Source organism: Oncorhynchus mykiss, chromosome 27 (genome assembly GCF_057628025.1).
Source record: "Oncorhynchus mykiss isolate SJ-2025 chromosome 27, ASM5762802v1, whole genome shotgun sequence".
Lineage (NCBI taxonomy): Eukaryota > Metazoa > Chordata > Actinopteri > Salmoniformes > Salmonidae > Oncorhynchus > Oncorhynchus mykiss.
Window position 1 is genome coordinate 22,434,772 of NC_143048.1, and position 21,599 is coordinate 22,456,370.

Genomic DNA, 21,599 nt, shown 5'->3' on the forward strand with positions numbered 1-21,599 from the left:
TGCGCTACCGAACTGCCCCTAATCAAAACGAAACAAAACGGCCTAAACCCAGCCATCAGAAAACACAAAAAATGTTACTTTTTTCAATGTGTCAATCACTCTCGAGTCATCTGGGACCCACGAGCTATGCCCAAGGGACCACTAGGGGGGCACTTGAACATTCGTAGTGTCATTCCAAAAAGTGACCAAATTCAACATCCACTCACAGACTCCAACCTTGACTTCCTCTGCCTCTCAGAGACATGACTCCATAAAACCTCTCCATATGCTGCTTTGATTGTGATTGGCTACAATGTCTTCAGGAGAGACAGGATTGAAGGAAGAGGAGGGGTGTGATGATTTACATTAAAGAACATATCCGAAGTAAACAAATTGAGTGGTCATGTGATAATAAACTAGAATGTATTGGCCTGAAAGTTACACTGTCTCCCCAAATGTCTTTTACCCTTATTGGAATGTATAGGCCACCTTCCACCAAAAGTGTGTTTTTTGATCAGTTTAATAACATGCTTAGGGAATGTGACTTTGGGAAAGAGGTAATCTTAATGGGAGATTTTAACATTAATTATGAAGACAAGTTTTGTAGGAAAACCCTCAAACGGATCACTAATACCTTTGACCTTACACAGCTAGTTAAAGGGCCAACCAGGGTGACTTGTTTCTCTAAAACACAGATTGATTTGGTGTTCAGTAATAAACCAGAGAGAGTGACTAAATCATTCAATATGGTTACTGGACTATCTGATCATAATCTGACACTTATAGCCAGAAAGCTGTCTAAAAGCAGGTTTAACCTCTCTACTGTTAGAAAGCCGGATCAACTAAGAATACCTAAGAGTGAATTAAGCTATTTTGAAACAGCAAATTAAGGGAATTAACTGGAATGATCACTTGTCCTATACAGATGTGGAAGCTGATAGTCAGGTTTTTCTATCCACAATCCAGACTACAATAAATGGTTTCCTTAAGAAAATCAAATCCGAACCTGGCCAAAAGAGCACTCTTCCTTGGCTGAATGGAGAAATCTGGAAATTGATGAAAGAACGAGATTATGCTCTAAAAATAGCCCTGATATCCAAATTAGAGCATGACAGACGTAGGTTTACCATGTTGATAAATAAGGTGATGAAAGAAATCAGACAGGCCAAGGCAAACTTTTTTATTAACATAATTGGTGAAGCAAAGGGAAATTCTAAACTGATCTGGGAGAATCTAAAAAAGTTAACAGGGAAAGACCATAGTAACACTGCAAAAAGACTAGAAATCATGGTGAATAACAATCTAACACAGGATGCAGTCGAAATAGCAATAGCCTTCAATTCCTACTTTATTGACCCTGTCAGGGTGCTGACACAGAACCCCTCCACTGGTTTCTTGGGCTCAGTGCTAGTAAATTATGCTCAACCTGTCTTCATCATAAGGGAGGTTTCTGAGTCAAAGGTGAACAAGTTGATTAGCTCACTAAAGAACTCTAAAGCCAAAGATGTGTTTGGGCCCGACTCTACCTTTCTTAAAAACTACAAAGAGTCACTCATTGGCCCCATTACTAAGGTCACCAACACATCTATTGGTCTCGGGGTGTTTCCAAGGGTATGGAAGTCAGCCATAATAACTGCCATCTTTAAATCAGGCGACCCTGCTGACGTGAGTAACTACAGGCACATTAGTATACTACCTGTGGTGTCAAAGGTTGTTGAAAAGTGTGTAGCAGAACAACTGATTGCCCACCTCAACAACAGCCCCTTCACATTACACTCCATGCAGTTTGGCTTCAGAGCGAAACACTCCACAGAAACGGCCAACTGCTTTCTTCTGGAAAATGTGAAGTCCAAGATGGACAAAGGGGGCGTTGTTGGGGCTGTGTTTCTGGACCTAAGGAAGGCTTTTGATACTGTTAACCATGAGATTCTCATCACAAAATTGTCCAAGTTCAACTTTTCCCTTGATGCCTTGAGATGGATGAAATCATACCATGAAGACAGAACTCAGTGTGTCAGAGTGAGCAATGAGCTGTCGCCCACTCTTAGCTATGATGTGGGCGTGCCCCAAGGGTCAATACTGGGGCTCCTCCTGTTCAGCCTGTACATTAATGATCTGCCTTCTGTCTGTACTGGGTCTGAAGTTCAAATGTATGCAGATGATACAGTGATATATGTGCATGAAAGAGCAAACAACAAGCTGCACAAGAACTCACTACTGTAATGGTCCAGGTTACAAAGTGGCTCAGTGACTCATGTTTGCATCTCAATGTGAAAAAAACCTGTTTGCATGTTCTTCACAAAGAGGGCAACAGATGCTACTGAGCCATATGTCTATGTGTCAGAGGTGAAGCTCCAGGTGGTATCTGATTTTAAGTACCTTGGCATCATACTTGATTCCAACCTCTCTTAAAAAGCATGTGAAAAAGGTAATTCAAATAACCAAATTCAACCTAGTTAATTTCCGATTTATATGAAATTGTTTGACTACAGAGGTAGCAAAACTGTACTTCAAATTTATGATACTCCCCCACATAACATACTGCTTGACTAGTTGGGCCCAAGCTTGCTGTACGACAGTAAGACCTATTCAGTCTGTCTATAAACAGGCTCTCAAAGTGCTTGATAGGAAGCCCAATAGCCATCATCACTGTTACATCCTCAGAAAGCTCCTGAGTTGGGAAAATCTTGTGCAATACACTGACGTATGTCTTGTATTCAAGATCCTAAATGGCCTGGCTCCCCCTCCACTCAGTATTTTTGTTAAACAGAAAACCCAAACATATGGCAGCAGATCCACAAGGTCTGCCATGAGAGGTGACTGTATAGTTCCCTTAACGAAAAGCACCTTTAGTAAATCCGCTTTCTCTGTGAGAGCTTCCCATGTCTGGAATACACTGCCATCAGACACACATAACTGCACCACATATCACACTTTCACAAAATGCTTGAAGACATGGCTAAAGGTCAATCAGATTTGTGAACATGGTCCCTAGCTGTGTGTTGCCTCTTTCCATGTTGTCTGTTGTCTGTAGCTTGTGAGGTGTGGAAACACTTAGTTGCTTTTATGAATTTTGTCTTGCTGCTTTTTGTTCTATGTTGCTATGTCTGTATGCTACGTCTTGCTCGTCCTATGTTGCTCTGTCTGTATGCTATGTCTTGCTTGTCCTATGTTTCTATTGTCTATACTGTAATTGTTTTTAATAACCTTCCCAGGGACTGCGGTTGAAAATTATAAAACCGGCACTTTTACTGAAACGTTGATTAATGTGCAGTCCCTGTAAATAAAAATAAACTCAAACTCAATAAGAGTCCAAAGTTCATACCATTCACAACCAAAGCTCACGCTGATGTTGACTTCGTTCTGTAGTTATTATCTGAACCATTCTGACATCGGACCGTAGTCCTCACATCCTCAGAACAGGAGGTTATATTGTCGTCAAGGCTTTATATAGTGGAGCGAGAAGGGTGTGTCTGAAAAGTTTTATAACCCATGACTATTCACAGGGGCGGGCCACTGATTGAGCAGAGCCCTAACCTTATGAAAACCCAATTCTCACATTTTAGAAGCTAAAATCACATTTCATCCCATCACGAATAATTTAATATTCAAACATTTAAATTGAACAACAATTCCATGTGAATCCGATAACTCTGATGTGTAGACTTTCCACTGTAGAGTTTGTCATCTTATCATTGATGAGAATGTCTCAGATGACAACCTAACGGACATCATATTCATTAAGTACCACCGCATATGTTCAATTGGTCGGATTACCAGAATATAGTTAATTTCCCAAAACCTTCTGATGTTCCCAGAATCTATATGTTAATCAAGGCGTTTGCAAATGTAACATCAGTAGGGTAGAGAGAGGAAAAATGGGGGGGGAAGAGGTATTTATGACTATCATAAACCTACCCCCAGGCCAACGTCATGACACCAGTCATGAAGAAATTATACATGGGTCAGTTATCATCAGCATCCCAAATGGCACCCTGTTTCCTATATAGTGCACTTATTTTGATATGGGTACTGGTCAAAAGGACTGCACTACATAGGGAATAGAGTGTAATTTTGGGATGCTCCCATCATTATCGTGGCACCTATCAGCCACGACTAATCTTGTCTCTCACTTCTCCATCAACAGAGCTGTGTGCATTTGTTTGCCTGTCATATTGAGTTCCATCAAAGGACAAGCTGGCACTTGTGTTAGTGCACAAAGACAGGACATTGTTTACCCAACTCATACAACAAAGCTTCAGCAGTTCAGTTGTAACTGTGGGTCCTCTACATTTTTCAAGTCACATGAACAGTGATTTTCAGGTAGCAAGAATCAGGTATTCCAAATTAAAGATATGCATAGATACTTTCAGAAAAGGGCAGCTGCAGTATTTGATGAAATGGCAAGAGTTGTTTTGGCAACAGAAAGAAGCATATCGGACAGGAATGTTTTGTAAGTGTCCTTCCCCCATTTAAGGCATGTCTTCTTACCTGAAGAGTAGGACAGACAGTATCAGGAGCAGAAGTACTAGTAAGACAATGAGCAGGAGATATATTCTGTCCTTATGTTGCGCCCTCTGTCACACACAACCTGTGGTCATGCGGCTGGTTCCTTTGATGACCATGCCACACGGTGGTTAATTAATAGACAGCTTTGCTCCTCTTTGAAGCCCGGAGACCTCGAGCTTAATGTCACGTTGTCTTGTTAGCGAAGGATTTAAATGCATGCAAGACACTATTCAAGAGCAATTAAATAACATGCCAGTTAACGTTGGTATGTCTAGTCTGTAAAATCTGATAACTAAATTACACTTTGCTAGCTCTAGGGCCAGACTGTGGTAAGCTAACGTTCGCTAACTGGCTTCAGTACCTGTCACAAAAAAGTTTGAAGGAAACGATGACGTTAGCTAGCTGGCTAAGATGGAACGCTAGCAATGGTTCACCGTATCGAGTAGCGAGTTAGCTAACTATACTCACATCACTAACAGTAGTCAGTTACTAGCTAACTAACGTTAGTTGGCTAGGTAAATAGCCTCGTAACATTAGCTAGCTACCGCGTCAATTGAAACCAATGTTGGCAAACTTGGTAATTAGGGGGCTAGCTAACAAGTATTATCCCCTTTTCAGCTTGTCGAAAATCTGAATGTGTCAAATGTTCTCATCCCGCCCGGAGGGTTCTTATCTTCATTACATTTTCAGTGGCAAAGCAGCATCAGCATCATCTTCTAGGTGTGTTGTCTACACTGTAAACAGAGGCGCGATGAGAAAAAAACAACCAAAAAGTCAATGGTCGACTAATTTGTAACCCGGAGTATGAAACGCCTCACACTCAACCCACCTTTCACCTAGCCACATTGCACTTAATCTTTTTCAATCAGTGAACAATTATTTACCATGCTTCTCCCTTTATTATGCAGCATAACCACTCAAGAACAGCTAGTTTAAAAATGAACTAGACACTTTCTTATTCAGTGTCATTCATCTCATGCCAAAGAAAGGGGATCACTAGAAAATGGTAGTTGGAGTGAGTTGTTAGCAAAGGTGAGGCAATTCTCCCATCTTCAAGAAAATGTTCATGCCATCCCCTTTTGATATTGCTCAGTTTGATTTTCCCATATTATAGTTCAATGAGCATGACATGACACAGCTTCTACACCACAAGAGATATACCCCCTCGTTTCATTGTTTTTTCAACCAAGGGCCGCCCACCAATGTCTGCACATTTCACAAAACTTTACCTACAATTTGGCAGTGTGAGGACTTCACATGGATATTACTCTTCACCATAAATGCACTGTTCTCATGAAGTCACAGGTATTAGTGTTTTACTCATGTCATTGAGCTGAAGAGGTACAATTATTTTCAATGCATACACAAACAAGGTTAATATAAGTGGTCTATGATCATCAAGCGTCTGCCACAGTATGACTCAAATACAGCTACACTTTCAGTCTCATTCTAAGCATCTCAAAATAACACTTCTGGTTGAGTAAAATCTACTGACATTGTGCCGCTGGAAGGGTAATGCCATATATGGGGCAAAAGGTTGGAAATGTCCAGAAGACCCATGATGGCTAAGCTATGTTCTTCACACTTATGCTGAAGCCTTCTGCTTGTTGTGCTTGGCAAACCAGTCATCGCTTTTATCTTCAGCCATAGCCTGAAAATAAATTAGGGTAAAAGATTAAGAGCATGTACTCTGTGATAATGCAAAGTATTGTTTCATTTGTATAATATTTCTAAATACCAACCTTATCCAGCAATGCATTTCCACTGGGGTCCATCTGGGAGAGTTGTCTGAATGCCTCATCTCCCACAAAGCAGATCTCATGGGCATCCTAGAAGACAGATGACCAGAGTTATGTGAGAATTTATAATGAATCAAGTCTACCCATGTTAATAATTTGGTAAGGCACTCACTGGATCAGCCAAAATGACCACTTCTACTGTTGCCTTCCCAGGGGTGTCCAGGCTAATCAAGGGAGTAAGGATTTTCTGGTTCTCTTTTGTCATCAGGGCTTCAAGATCTGCCAACTAAAAATAATAAAACAAATAGTTGAATATTGCTTTCTGTGTGCATGTATGTAAAGAATCAGTGGGGCAAATAATTTAAGAATTTAAAGCATTGTATAGACCACTTTGTTTTGCTAACTTTGCCGCACAAGGGCGATGTGCGCAAGTTGGTGGCAGAACAAGGGGGAGTTTTTATAGAACGGCAGAAAAAAATAGCCTCTATTTACAGTGGCTTACGAAAGTATTCACCCCCGTTGGCATTTTTCCTATTTTGTTGCCTTACAACCTGGTATTAAAATTGATTTTGGGGGGGTTTGTATCATTAGATTTACACAACATGCCTACCACTTTGAAGATGCAAAATATTTGTGAAACAAACAAGAAATAAAATACAAAAAAAATTCTGAAAACTTGAGCGTGCATAACTATTCACCCCCCCCCCCCCCTTTAAAGTCAGTACTTTGTAAAGCCACCTTTTGCAGCAATTATAGCTGCAAGTCTCTAGGGGTGTCTATAAGCTTGGCACATCTAGCCACTAGGATTTTTGCCCATTCTGCAAGACAAAACTGCTCCAGCTCCTTCAAGTTGGATGGGTTCCGCTGGCGTACAGCAATCTTTAAATCATACCACAGATTCTCAATTGGATTGAGGTCTGGGCTTTGACTAGCCATTTCAAAACATTTAAAATGTTTGCCCTTAAACCACTCAAGTGTTGCTTTAGCAGTATGCTTAGGGTCATTGTCCTGCTGGAAGGTGAACCTCTGTCCCAGTGTCAAATCTCTGGAAGACAAACAGGTTTCCCTCAAGAATTTCCCTGTACATAGCACCACCCATCATTCCTTCAATTCGGACCAGTTTCCCGGTCCCTGCCGATGGTGTTCTCGGGGTGATGAGAGGTGTTGGATTTGCGCCAGAAATAGCGTTGTCCTTGATGGCCAAAAATCTCAATTTTAGTCTCATCTGACCAGAGTACCTTCTTCCATATGTTTGGGGACTCTCCCACATGTGTGTTTGCTTATTTTTTTATTTAAGCAATGGCTTTTTTTGGCCACTTCCGTAAAGCGGTCCTATGGACAGATACTCCAATCTCGAGCTGTGGAGCTTTACAGCTCCTTCAGGGTTATCTTTCGTCTCTTTGTCGCCTCTCTGATTAATGCCCTCCTTGCCTGGTCCATGAGATTTGGTGGGCAGCCCTCTCTTGGCAGGTTTGTTGTGCCATATTCTTTTCATTTTTTAAATAAATGGATTTAATGGTGCTCCATGGGATGTTCAAAGTTTTGGATATTTTTTTATAACCCAACCCTAATTTGTCCCTTTGTCCCTGACCTGTTTGTACTTCTCCAGAACTTTGACCCTTACCTGTTTGGAGAACTCCTTGGTCTTCCTGGTGCCGCAGACTCTAGGGCCTTTCAGAACAGGTGTATATATACACTGAGAACATGTGACAGATCATGTGACACTTAGATTGCACACAGGTGGACTTTATTTAACTAATTATGTGACTTCTGAAGGTAATTGGTTGCACCAGATCTTATTTAGGGGCTTCATAGCAAAGGGGGTGATGCACGCACCACTTTTCAATTTTGAAACTACACCAATTTGGACTATTTTGTGTATGTCCATTACATGAAATCCAAATAAAAATCACTTTAAATTACAGATTGTAATGCAACAAAATAGGAAAAACTCCAAGGGGGATGGATACTTTTGCAAGGCACTGTACGTTGCTTACGAGTGCAATTCACACTACTTTTGGATTATAATTGGAGTTTAGTTTGTGTCATCATCACAAAATAAACTGCATTATACTTAAACACAAACTTCAACCAGTAAAATGGCTCTTTGGCTAGCTTTTGCTACAGCCTGTATCAATGAGCGTTAGTATTGTAGCTAACAACTGCTGCATCCAAAATAGTTATTTTGCTAAGATCACAACCAAATATAGTCTTAGTGACTGTTCAAGCAAGAATCAAAACATAATTGTATGCATATGAGAACCCAAAAAAGGCTTTGTTGAATGGGCGCAGATGGCGATGGCTTTCTTACTGCAGCCAAGAGTCGGGCGCATCTGCGCGTGACGTCAGTGTGTCATGTACTGGAAAAGGATCTATTACTTCACCTGCTCACGTGGACAAGAGAACGCTATCCGCCCGAAGGCTGTCCCATGATCTACTGTCCCACCAATGTTGTGAAGCTCTAGTTTACACTGCAAATATAGAGAAAAACACACACCTAGCATTAGCACCATCTTACTAATTCCTGCAAAAACACAGTTGCATTCTAAGTGTAGAACACAGGAGGCTGCTGAGGGGAGGAAGGCTCATAATGTCCGTAACGGAGCAAATGGAATGGCATCAACCACATGGAAACCTTTTGTTTGATGTATTTGATACCATTCCACTCCAGCCATTACCACGAGTTCGTCCTCCCCAATTAAGGTACCACCACGGACCTGAGTGTCTGCGAATCCCATCAGCACAGTCTTCTCCTCATGTCTCTCTATCACCTTCATCCCCAAAAGGGAGGACCAGTAGTGTGTTGATTTCTGCAGGTCAGACACTGCCAGACACACCTTCTGTACAGGATCTTTAACCAAGTGAAAAACAGATAAACATTCACAATATACAGGTACATGCCAATTTAAAGGAAACGAGGGACACAAAGTATTCTGAAAGCGGGTGCTTGCAAACAGGTGGGGTTCTTGAGTTAATTAAGCATTTAACATCCCATCATGCTTAGGGTCACGTATAAAAATGCTCAGTTGCCCATTATTTTGGCTACTATGGCTAGCAGAAGAGCTCTGTCTTTACTGAAGACTCATCTCTTCAGTGGGTCATATGATTGAGTGTAGTCTGGCCCAGGAGTGTGAAGGTGAACGGAAAGGCTCTGTTGCAACGAACCGCCCTTGCTATCTCTGCCTGGCCGGTTCCCCTCTCTCCACTGGGATTCTCTACCTCTAACCCTATTACAGGGGCTGAGTCACTGGCTTACTTACTGGTGCTCTTTCATGCCGTCCCTAGGAGGGGTGCATCACTTGAGTGGGTTGAGTCACTGATGTGATCTTCCTGTCTGGGTTGGCGCCCCCCCCCCTCCCTTGGGTTGTGCCGTGGCGGAGATCTTTGTGGGCTATACTCTGCCTTGTCTCAGGATGGTAAGTTGGTGGTTGAAGATATCCCTCTAGTAGTGTGGGGGCTGTGCTTTGGCTAAGTGGGTGGGGTTATATCCTTCCTGTTTGGCCCTGTCCGGGGGTATCATTGGATGGGGCCACAGTGTCTCCTGGCCCCTCCTGTCTCAGCCTCCAGTATTTATGCTGCAGTAGTTTATGTGTCGGGGGGCTAGGGTCAGTTTGTTATATCTGGAGTACTTCTCCTGTCTTATCCTGTGTCCTGTGTGAATTTAACTATGCTCTCTCTAATTCTCTCTTTCTCTCTCTGAGGACCTGAGCCCTAGGACCATGCCTCAGGACTACCTGGTATGATGACTCCTTGCTGTCCCCAGTCCACCTGGTTTCAACTGTTCTGCCTGTCTATAGAACCTGCTTATGGAACCCTGAACGTGCTACCTGTCCCAGACCTGCTGTTTTCAACTCTCTAGAGACAGCGGGAGTGGTAGAGACTCTTAATGATCAGCTATGAAAAGCCAACTGACATTTACTCCTGAGGTGATGACTTGCTGCACCCTCGACAACTACTGTGATTATTATTATTTGACCATGCTGGTCATTTATGAACATTGTGGCCATGTTCTGTTATCTCCGCCTGGCACAGCCAGATGAGGACTGGCCACCCCTCATAGCCTGGTTCCTCTCTAGGTTTCTTCCTAGGTTTTGACCTTTCTAGGGAGTTTTTCCTAGCCACCGTGCTTCTACATCTGCATTGCTTGCTGTTTGGGGTTTTAGGCTGGGTTTCTGTACAGCACTTTGAGATATCAGCTGATGTAAGAAGGGCTATATAAATACATTTGATCTGTGACTTTGAAAGAGGGCTATCAAAGGAGCATAGGGGTTTTAAAGGGTGTGTGTGTGTGTCAGTCACCAGATCTCAACCCAATTGAACACTTATGGGATATTCTGGAGTGGTGCTTGAGACAGCATTTTCCACCACCATCAACAAAACACCAAATTATGGAATTTATTGTAGAAGAATGAAGGTCACATCCCTTCAATAAGTTCCAGACACTTGTAGAATCTATGCCAAGGCGCATTGAAGCTGTTCTGTCAGGTTGTGGGGACTCAACACCCTATTAAAACACTATGTTAGTGTTTACTTTATTTTGGCAGTTACCTGAATATAAGGAGTATTCATATCTAGACTGGTTCCAGATCTGTTTGTGCTCTTGCCTACTCCATGCAAGCCAAACATGGCATGGCAAGGATTGGCATGATGGCACAAACAGACTGGTACCCAGGTTAATTCATTTCCTCCTGGACTTTAAAATAAACATGGTCTACTGCTCTACTTTACAGTATACTACAGCAATGATCTTCTGTGCAAAGCAATGTTGACCCACCATTAGGAGGCTGTTCTTTGTCCACCAGGTAGAAGCGATAACCTCCTGGAGCCTCAGCCAGATAGAGGGCCTTTCCAACCTCAATGAGGGGCCAACCAAGCCGCTTAGCATTACTGACAGCCTGGCTAGACTGCAGAGTTAGACCCTGAAATTGAGTTAGCATTGGGTTAAAAATAATATACATATATGGTTGTTAATGAACAACCATTCACTTACCAGGAAGTCATTGCCAAGGCGATATTCTCCCACTCCATAATTGTAGGTCAGCTCAGCCGCAAAGTGATCATCTTCTGGACCAAAGCCGACCATTGTCTTGCTCCATTTTCCATCATAAGGGCTTAACTCACACAAGCAAGTAGGGCATCGTGAGAGAAGGAGTGACCGTATTGTTACACAAGTAATTCAAACAATCCATTTTCACAAGAGGTGTTTACAGACCAAAGTCCGTTTCAAGGGGAGGTTTGAACAGTAAAGTTGACAGCCTGCCTACCCATTACAAGTGGCCTTGCATCCTTCTTCAAACTCTTCGTGACGCAAAATCTGAAATCAAATCAGTGATTTTGACAAAACTGTGATCTAGTCCCCAATATCACGTGTTTACAGAACACTGAACAACATTGAGGAACAATCATAACAAAAGAATGCAACAGTGGTACACTCTGTGCAATGTTTGAGGATGTTCTACGAAAGAGCTGAACATGTACCTTCATGCCGAGCACATCTCGGTAAAAGGTGGCCGTTTTTCTTCTGTCACCCACTTTGAAAACAAAATGCAAGGCTCGACTCGAAGCCATGTTCACCCGGTGAGTTTGCTATGTACTATACGATTATATGTCACGCTCAGTTTGTATACGTCGATTGAGGAGCCTTGCAATCGATTGCTCTGGTATCGATTCTATGGAAGACAACATTTTCGGTACACTTAAAATTATTTGCAACTCAATCGCAGATCCAAAATCTATCTCAAGATAACGAGGAGTATTTAAATTAAAAGTTAAGCATCTAATATTGTTTTACAAATCAGTATTGCCAACATAAAATATGTTTTACTTGGATTACCCACCCCCCTTTATAATGGTATAAACCAACCAATCGTCATACTGTCGAACGTTATCACTCTCTCTTCTTACTGTTGTAGCAAATATGGCGGCGTTCGTGAGAGCCATGTTTTGGCATATTCTTGTAGCGGAACGAAGTAATATTCTGAAAAAAAGTAACGACTGTATCGTAGATTCAAAGAGATACGTGCGAGCATTGAAAAGGAGGCCCGTGAAGGTGTTGTATCCTGATAGTGAGACGACCTCTCCAACATCGAAACAGAGGTCAGATCAAATAGTCAACAAGCAGTCTCAAAAAGTTGCGTCCAAAATGAGGGAGTCCACTGTCAACGCCATTTTAAAAAATGAGGCCACTAATAAACGTGTTAGCAGCATGTCATGGAGTGCCAGAAATGGCAATGCATCCACAACGTCGGAACATACAACCAATCTGAAGGACCAACTAGGAGGCCTCAAATTCGAAAGGGCCTTACCTGGTGACAAAAGATTGGCGTAAGTCTCAGTGCATGTTGGCTATCGACCCTATGTTTAATGTTAGTTGAGTGAATATATCCTATTTAATTATAGTGGCCAGTAGAGGTCTAGTAACTACGGGATTGTTATGTATGTTTGCATGTAGGCTTAGTTTGTTAGCTGATGTTCAGCCCAGATATCATGACCTCTTTTACCCTCTCTCCATCTCCCAGGAGGGTAGTGAGTGTGGCTTGCTCCAGGACGTTTCGGGAGCACCAGGGTAAGATCCTGTTGGAGGGGAGACGCCTGATCTGCGATGCCCTGGCTGCTGGAGCCAACCCTCAGATGGTGTTCTTCAGTTCTGTGGACAGACTGTGTGATCTCCCCTTGGACAAACTGAAGCGGGCCACTCTGGTCAAAGTCAAGTTTGAGGACATCAAGATCTGGTCTGACCTTGTAGCTCCACAAGGAGTGATAGGTATGATGGGCTGCATGTTTTCATTTTCAGAATGCTTTTGAAGTTCTACATATATTGTTGAGAATGAGTACTGTAAATTGACAACGCTTACTTACCCCTTGTAGCCATATTTTCTCGGCCAGACCCATCCCGGCTGACATTCCCTCAGGACCAGCGTGGTCAGTCTGTGCCGCTGTCCCTGATCTGCGACAACGTGCGGGACCCTGGGAACCTGGGCACCATCCTGCGCTGTGCTGTTGCTGCAGGCTGCCACAATGTCCTGCTCACCAAGGGTATGTCATGATGATAAGCTGGGAATGGGCATAATCCAAGTCCATGATGCCATTTCGAGTGGAGCTGATAGAGGAATTGCTGTGTATAAACCTGTGCACTACTCTGAATGTGTCTTTCACTAAGTATCTTGTGTATGTCTATTTTCACAGGTTGTGTGGACGCTTGGGAACCTAAGGTGCTGCGAGCAGCGATGGGTGCCCATTTCCGCCTTCCCATCTTCCCCAGCTTGGACTGGGACGACATTCAAAACCAGCTGCCAAAGTTGGTGACTGTCCACGTGGCAGATAACTGCAGTGGCTCTGAGAAAGAAGTAGCTGAGGAAGCAAACCAGTCCAACAAACCTTCAAAGATGGGGGAATATGGATGGGTGAGTAGCAGGCCTAATTGTAAAGACATGCGCTATAAGGAATATGAATCAGATTTCGACTATAAGGAATATGAATCAGATTTCGACTCCGAACTGTCACTTCCAAGACTGGAGACCAAGTTGTACCATGAGGGCTGGGCTCAGGGGAACACTGGTCTTGTGATAGGTGGAGAGACTCATGGACTGAGTCTAGAGGCTGTCCAATTGGCTGAGAAAACTGCCGGTCAAAGACTGTTTATCCCTGTGGTCCCTGGAGTGGACAGTCTCAACTCCGCCATGGCAGCCAGCATTCTCCTATTTGAAGGCAGAAGGCAACTGTTGAACCTAATGGAGACGTCTGGGAGGAAAGCTAAGTCTAAGGTGCAATTTCCATGATCCATCCATTTGGAGTGTAATGGACATGTTATTCCTGGTGTTGGTCACTTTTTCCATGCATACATTCTTGGCTGCACCTCATGTCAGACTGAATCATATGGATGGATTTAATTTCCATATTCAACTCTCAGCTAATAAATTAAGTAAAATGAGTGACACATTTCACATTGTGGAAATTCTGTGTTCTTTCCTGTCTGCATATTTCCTCTATTGTCTTCCAACATTCCTGCCAGTGTGGCTTTAGAAGCTTCACTTAGTCTCCACACGCAGTTGGCCTCTAGATTTCCTGTCAGTTGACTGCTTAATCTCTATACTGGACATGTGCTAAGTGTGTCTGTTTAGCAAGGGAAATAATCTGTCCATCTAACAGGCCTGAAAGCAATTATCATAGTAACCACAAGGTGGCACCTGAAGCAACTTGAGACCTTATTGAGAACATTTACTGTATGTTATGAAGTTGTACGGTTAAAAAAACAGTACTGCATGTGAAAGGTGTGAAATACTTAGTTTTCTTATACTGTAAACATATGGGTTGTGTACAAATGCCTGACAAAGAACAGTACACTTGATTTTGTTTTTTAAAATTAGAAATATAAATGGAAACTACATTTCTGGAGTCATTATATATAAATAATGCACACATGTAGAAGTGATACCAAGCTAATACTGTCTAAAATACATTTTCTCCCAATGGAATACAACTGGCCTCATGGATAGAGGAAGTTGACAACATAAGACAATAGTGCTTAACAGTGAATTTTAATGGCTGTGAAGTCATGACTAGAGACAACCAGGGAGTGACAAATGTGAATTCATACTTCCAACACTTAGTTGCTAAGGTGGATTTTAATGCCATTTTTGTGCCTTCAAAAATATCTGGCCTTTTCAATAGATGGGATCTTCACAGAAAATCCTCTTAAATGTCATGGTGGTTGAGATGGAAACTTAATTGGGTAGAGCTGACTATCACTCACTTCATTGTAGAACAAGACAAGTGAATAGTATTTGAAATCCCATGACACACAAAGCCAGATGCAATACAAAACAAAATGACCTTTTAAACCAGGGAAATCTTAACATTTATGCAGCACCTCTAAAACAGAAGAACATTAAGACAGTTACATTAAACTGAAGTTCAGGACATTTTCTGCACTGCATATTTGTAAATTACAACTATAGAACTTAGAAAATTTGTTGCAATCATTTTATTCTTTCTCAGCACATTTTGGAAAACAAAAGCAATGTGGGTTCAGCAAAGGTAATAAAGAGACATGTCAAGTCCATTGGGTCAAAATTGTGTGGTTTCTTCTAGTTTCAAGAAATGCTAATAATGAAACGGATTTAAAAAAAGCTATTGGAAGCCAAAAAGCAACAGAATCTCCATATTACTGTAGGGGCTGTAGTCAATGCAAGGCACCACAGGAGAAGGAGAAGACTCCATGAGAGAAAGACATCTAAAAAAAGGTAATGTCTGTAAAAAGTGAGAACTTCCTCTGACAGAAAGGGGGGGGAGGAGGCTGGTGGTGGTAACTGGGAGGTCAGAGTTTGATGGGGGTTATGGGTTTCGGTCCCGTAGGTTTCTAGGTGTGTCCCCCAAATGGCACCTTGTCCCCTATGTAGTGCATTGCTTTTCAAAAGTAGTGCACTATAGGGAATAGGATGCCATTTGGGACACTGGCTAGGTGTGCTCTCTAAATGGGCTCTGGTTTGAGCTTCTCAGCCAGGAAGTCTTGGACAAAGGTCTCCACCACGGCCGGTGTGATCTCCTCCACGTCCTTAACGTACTTGGCCCGGGCAGACATGTCCAGGATGGTGAGCAGGGGTGCTGCCTCTGGGAGGTTGGTGTAGTCACGCAGGGAGTCACTCATGTCATCCTGGAAACACAGACGGGTCAGTCATGATCATATGACAATCTTGCCTACCAGCTGACTCTGTCAAACCTGTCTATATGCGGTAGCAATTATGCCTGGGAAATAAGTTATGACAATCACATGTGAAGTAGACTAGCCTACATATTATCAACAACAGTTTATCCTGTGTGTCATGCAAAAGCAATTGCTAGATAACTACTAACATCCTTATGACTGAATATAAAAACAATTGCTTCAATCAGTTATGACTTGATATTGGTAATAAAACTGGGACAGCACACAAGATGAACTATGCCACTTAATATTACTCATTCACAACTCAAGGTGATAGTCTCAATGTCTGCTTGGTTTTGAAGACTGGGGACCTCTCTTCTCTCCTCCTGCAGGCAGTGTGCCCAGCTAGCCAGGGTTCCATCATGCACCCCACGGGGGGATTACAAGGCTGGGAAGCTTCAGACACACATCACAGCGTGTTTGAATAGTGTATGCGTGGGAGGGAGGGAGAAAGAAAGAGGGAGTGTTGTATTACTTCATGCCTGGTGAGGAATAGTATAAAAGGGTGTGTGGTGGAGCTTTGACGACAGAGTTAGTCAGGACAGAACTGTCACTACCTGAATGTCTTTTTACAAGCCCTTTTACAAGCCCTCAAACACAGATCCCAGATCTCACCATTTAACAAATGGGAATTACAGATGGGGCCTAGAATAACTCACTATAACACCACAGCAGACAGGCAGCAGCTCCCCAGCCCACTCACTTGGAGGGGCAATCAATTATTCAGAGAGAAAATAACAGGCACTTTTTGGCAATACTTGCAATAGCATGTCATTTCAGTTAGTAAATCAACAAAGCTGCATTAGTTCCAGTCAGTCAAGACTTTTGTTGATTTATGTGAGGTCGCACATTTCAGCTGTCATTTAGCAGATGCTCTTATCCAGAGCGACTTACAGAAGAAATTAGTGTTAAGTGCCTTCCTCAAGGGCACCGACAGATTTTTTTTACCTAGTCAGCTCGGAGATTTGAACCAGCGACGTTTAGTTTAATGTCCCAACGCTCTTAACCGCTAGGCTACATGCCGCCAGACTAGTATCTAACGTCGACTGAGATGGTCTCTTGCTTCCTCATGACAGGATGAGCCGACTTCCCCTCAACTAAGCCCTCTGGGTGAGAGAGGCTTGGAAGAGATCGAAGATTGAAATTGTTCTTATGGAAAATATTATTTAAAAAATACAGATGTTACAGGGAACGACCACAGGGTGGCACTGTCACAAGATTGGCACTCATTAAATCACAGCTTTTCAAATGTTCCTGTCATCTGGCAAAATGGCAGTAAAACGATTCAAACTAAAAATTTATTAAACTGCACAATCAGCTCTCAGACCTCTCAAAGAGCAGCTTGGTCGATTTTCTACTTAAAATGGACAAGTATGCATGCCAACAAAGTTTGACCTCAACTTGTTGTAAACCTGCTAGCAGAACAGTTGAGTTATCCTGTGGCATGTAAAATCTGGAGAGCTCAATTCTTCTGAATCTCTAAAATCTGATCTAGGAGCAGAACATTGAGTCTTAAACCTATTAAAGTTCATAAAAATATCCAAGGAAAGTAATTGCTACACTTATGAGGATGATTCATGTAGCCACAAGCTCCATTCTCAATCTTTAAAAATCTGTGACTCCACACTGCAAGCTCAGTTTGAAGATACATCCTCGGGCATCGCCTTAGAAAGGAACCACAGAAAGAGAAACCACAGAGGAGTCTGTCAGCGTGGCCTCCCAGCCTCTTAGATATGAAGAGATGTAATCTCCCTGGCTGTCTTCTCTGTGGGAAGTCTTGCATCTTCCTTTGTGTGGCTGCTAACCCTGTGTAAACTGTTCTTCATTAAAAGCAACCAGTCCAGCCGTGAAAGAAGGAGGGAGACAGAGAGAGAGGCCAGCCCCCGCCCTCTCCAGCCCAGTTCTGAACACAAAGAGTCGCTCTGCTATGTCTGGCCTGCAGTCACTGACTGACTGCCGTGATAAGGCTTGTGTGTGTGTTTACCGTATGGAACCTACCTACTGCACAATGTCAGGTAGAAGTCGACCGATTTATGATTTTTCAACGCCGATACCGATTATTGGAGGACCAAAAAAGCTGATATCGGCCAATTTTTATTTACGTATTTGTAATAATGACAATTACAACAATACCCAATATAATACATCAATTTAACCTCAAGTAAATAATTAAACATGTTCAATTTGGTTTAGATAATGCAAAAACAAAAGTGTTGGAGAAGAAAGTAAAAGTGCAATATGTGCCATGTAAGAAGGCTAACATTTAAGTTCCTTGCTCAGAACATATGAAAGCTGGTGGTTCCTTTTAGCACAAATCTTAAATATTCCCAGGTAAGAAGTTTTAGGTTGTAGATATTATAGGAATTATAGGACTATTTCTCTCTATACGATTTGTATTTCATATACCTTTGACTATTGGATGTTCTTATAGGCACTTTAGTATTGCCAGTGTAACAGTACAGCTTCTGTCCCTCCTCGCTCCTACCTGGGCTGGAACCAGGAACACATCGACAACAGCCACCCTCGAAGCAGCGTTACCCATAGCTCCACAAGAGCTGCGGCCCTTGCAGAGCAAGGGGAACAACTACTTCAAGTCTCAGAGCGAGTGACGTTTGAAACACTATTAGCGCGCACCCCGCTAACTAGCTAGCCATTTCACATCGGTTACACCAGCCTAATCTCGGGAGTTGATAGGCTTGAAGTCAAACAGCGCAATGCTTGAAGCATTGCGAAGAGCTGCTGGCAAAACGCACGAAAGTGCTGTTTGAATGAATGCTTACGAGCCTGCTTGTGCCTACCATCGCTCAGTCAGACTGCTCTTATCAAATCATAGACTTAATTATAACATAATAACACAGAAATATGAGCCTTAGGTCATTAATATGGTCGAATCCGGAAACTATCATCTCAAACAAAACGTTTATTCTTTCAGTGAAATACGGAACCGTTCTGTATTTTATCTAACGGGTGGCATCCATAAGTCTAAATATTCCTGTTACATTGCACAACCTTCAATGTTATGTCATAATTACGCAAAATTCGGGCAAACGAGCCAGGTGGCCCAAACTGTTGCATATACCCCGACTCTGCGTGCAATGAACGCAAGAGAAGTGACTCAATTTCACCTGGTTAGTATTGCCTGCTAACCTGGATTTCTTTTAGCTAAATATGCAGGTTTAAAAATATATACTTCTGTGTATTGATTTTAAGAAACGCATTGATGTTTATGGTTAAGTACAGTCGTGCAACGATTGTGCTTTTTTCCACAAATGCGCTTTTGTTAAAGTTGGCTGTCTTTGTTAGGAAGAAATAGTCTTCACACAGTTCGCAACGAGCCAGGCGGCCCAAACTGCTCCTTATACCCTGACTCTGTTGCAAGAGAAGTGACACATTATCCCTAGTTAAAATAAATGAATGTTAGCAGGCAATATTAACTAAATATGCAGGTTTAAAAATATATACTTGTGTATTAATTTAAAAAAAGGCATTGATGAGTATGGTTAGGTACACGTTGGCGCAACGTCAGTCCTTTTTCGCGAATGCGCACCGATTATGTGCAACGCAGGACACGCTAGATAAACTAGTAATATCAACCACGTGTGGTTAACTAGTGATTATGATTGATTGATTGTTTTTTTATAAGATAAGTTTAATGCTAGCTAGCAACTTACCTTGGCTTCTTACTGCATTCACGTAACAGGCAGGCTCCTCGTGGAGTGCAATGTAAGGCAGGTGGTTAGAGAGTTGGACTAGTTAATCGTAATGTTGCAAGATTGAATCCCCTAGCTGACAAGGTAAAAATCTGTTGTTCTGCCCCTGAACAAGGCAGTTAACCCACTGTTCCTAGGCCGTCATTGAAAATAAGAATGTGTTCTTAACTGACTTGCCTAGTTAAATAAAGGTGTTAAAATTTTACAAATATTCAGCCAAATCGGTATCCAAAAATACCGATTTCCGATTATGAAAACTTGAAAATCGGTCGACCTCTGTCAGGTTTATTCTGCCCATTGTAGAGGGACTGTGGCATTCAACAGAGTAGATGACCGTCATCAGACAAGGACCTTCAAAGATAAGAAGCTCCCATTGGCCAGACGGCCTGGGCAGCAGCCTACTGATTGGTCAGCATGAGAGTTCTCCAGGTGTTGTAAAATTCAGGATACAATTGGCACAGCGATATGATTGGCTGAACAATCAGTCTGTATCAATGGGAGGCTGGAAACCCATGTCACTGAGAATCACTTTTTCAAAGGATAGGAAATAGGCCAGCTAGACCCTGTATGTTTACACACTTTGTAAGATAACGCCCTTGTAAAGCGCTGTTAGATCTTGTGAAAAGTGTTATATGTAACATATTATTTAATCAGTAGGTATATGGTTGTCCTAAATGACAGGGATTTGCCTGTGAGGATATTGGCTTCTTTTAATTGTTTAATTTCTTCTAACTGTTGAACTGTACTGCCAGTAAGGTAAACAGGAGACAAGTGTTTTATAAACGCCACACTGCTTGGACATAAATAACTAGTGGAGGCCAACCTGTCTGGCTCACAACAGTGTGACACAGGCCTCAACCTTTGAACCCTGGGGTCAGGGAGGTTAGCAGGTGAGACTGGCGGCAGACTAAACTATTGTCAGGATCTCCTATTCCTGGTTATACCTGGGAAGAGTCAAGGCAAAGACAACAACTAGACCCTAAATATCCCATTGAGTCAATTATATAGAAAATAGTCAATAAAATAAAAATAATATACACAAAAGTATGTGGATGTAACCGATGTGAAATGGCTAGCTAGTTGGCAGGGTGCGCGCTAATAGCGTTTCTATGTGTGCAGAGGATCCCTGGTTCGAGCCCAGGTAGGGGCGAGGAGAGGGACGGAAGCAATACTGTCACATTGATGCTGTTGACCCAGATCACTGGTTGCTGCAGAAAAGGAGGAGGTCAAAAGGGGGGTGAGTGTAACCGATGTGAAATGGCTAGCTAGTTAGCGGAGTGCTCACTAATAGCGTTTCAATCGGTGACGTCACTCGCTCTGAGACCTTGAAGTAGTTGTTCCCCTTGGGTAATGATGCTTTGAGAGTGGCTGTTATCTATGTGTGCAGAGGTTCCCTGGTTCAAGCCCAAGTAGGGGCGAGGAGAGGGACGGAAGCAATACTGTTACATGGACACCCCTTCAACTTAGTGGATTCGGCTATTTCAGCCACACTGGTTGCTGACAGGTAGACAAACATTGGCAGTAGAATGGTCTAACTGAAGAGCTCAGTGACATTCAACGGGGCACCGTCATAGGATGCCACCTTTCCAACAGGTCAGTTAATAAAATGTCTTCCCTGCTAGAGTTGCTCCGGTCAACTGTAAGTGCTGTTATTGTGAAGTGGAAACGTTGAGGAGCAACAAAGGCTCAGCTGCGAAGTGGTAGGCCACACAAGCTCACAGAACCAGACAGCAGAGTGCTGAAGCGAGTAAAAATACTCACTACCGAGTTCCAAACTGGCTCTGGAAGCAAAATCAGCACAAGAACTGTTCGTCGGGAGTTTTATATAATGAGTTCCCATTACTGAGCAGCCGCACACAAGCCTAAGATCATCATGCCCAATGCCAAGTGTTGGCTGGAGTGTTGTAAAGCTTGCTGCCATTGGAATCTGTGTTTGGTGGATGCCAGGAGAACGCTACC

The 21,599-nt window shown here is 42.6% G+C and overlaps 3 protein-coding genes across 4 annotated transcripts in view; 1 reads left to right on the forward strand and 2 right to left on the reverse strand.

The window, feature by feature from the left end:
• Positions 1-5,367: 5,367 nt before the first annotated feature.
• Positions 5,368-12,411, reverse strand: LOC110507769 (glyoxalase domain-containing protein 4). Its single transcript, XM_021587997.3, has 10 exons — positions 12,091-12,411; positions 11,706-11,896; positions 11,492-11,541; positions 11,218-11,338; positions 11,002-11,146; positions 8,945-9,078; positions 8,612-8,698; positions 6,400-6,513; positions 6,231-6,317; positions 5,368-6,139 (listed from the first exon to the last, which is right to left on the reverse strand). Exons 2-10 carry the CDS (start codon positions 11,793-11,795, stop codon positions 6,074-6,076), a joined length of 894 nt encoding a protein of 297 aa, XP_021443672.1. The 5' UTR covers positions 11,796-11,896; positions 12,091-12,411; the 3' UTR covers positions 5,368-6,073.
• On the forward strand, positions 12,102-15,286 carry mrm3a (mitochondrial rRNA methyltransferase 3a). 2 transcript variants are annotated; one of them, XM_021587996.3, is made up of 4 exons: positions 12,102-12,551; positions 12,746-12,990; positions 13,095-13,262; positions 13,413-15,286. In XM_021587996.3, the coding sequence occupies exons 1-4, from the start codon at positions 12,145-12,147 to the stop codon at positions 14,003-14,005; spliced, it is 1,413 nt and encodes a 470-aa protein (XP_021443671.3). In that variant the 5' UTR covers positions 12,102-12,144; the 3' UTR covers positions 14,006-15,286. The 2 variants fall into 2 exon arrangements, with proteins under 2 accessions (XP_021443671.3, XP_090079733.1); XM_090223607.1 differs by having other exon boundaries at positions 12,145-12,551; positions 13,113-13,262.
• The window catches only part of LOC110507127 (nucleoredoxin), an 88,183-nt gene continuing 81,331 nt past the window's right edge, over positions 14,748-21,599 (reverse strand). The window contains exon 8 of the mRNA XM_036965791.2: positions 14,748-15,879. Within this exon, the coding sequence (XP_036821686.1) occupies positions 15,697-15,879 (183 nt within the window). The 3' untranslated portion in view covers positions 14,748-15,696. The remainder of the gene's footprint in view (positions 15,880-21,599) is intronic.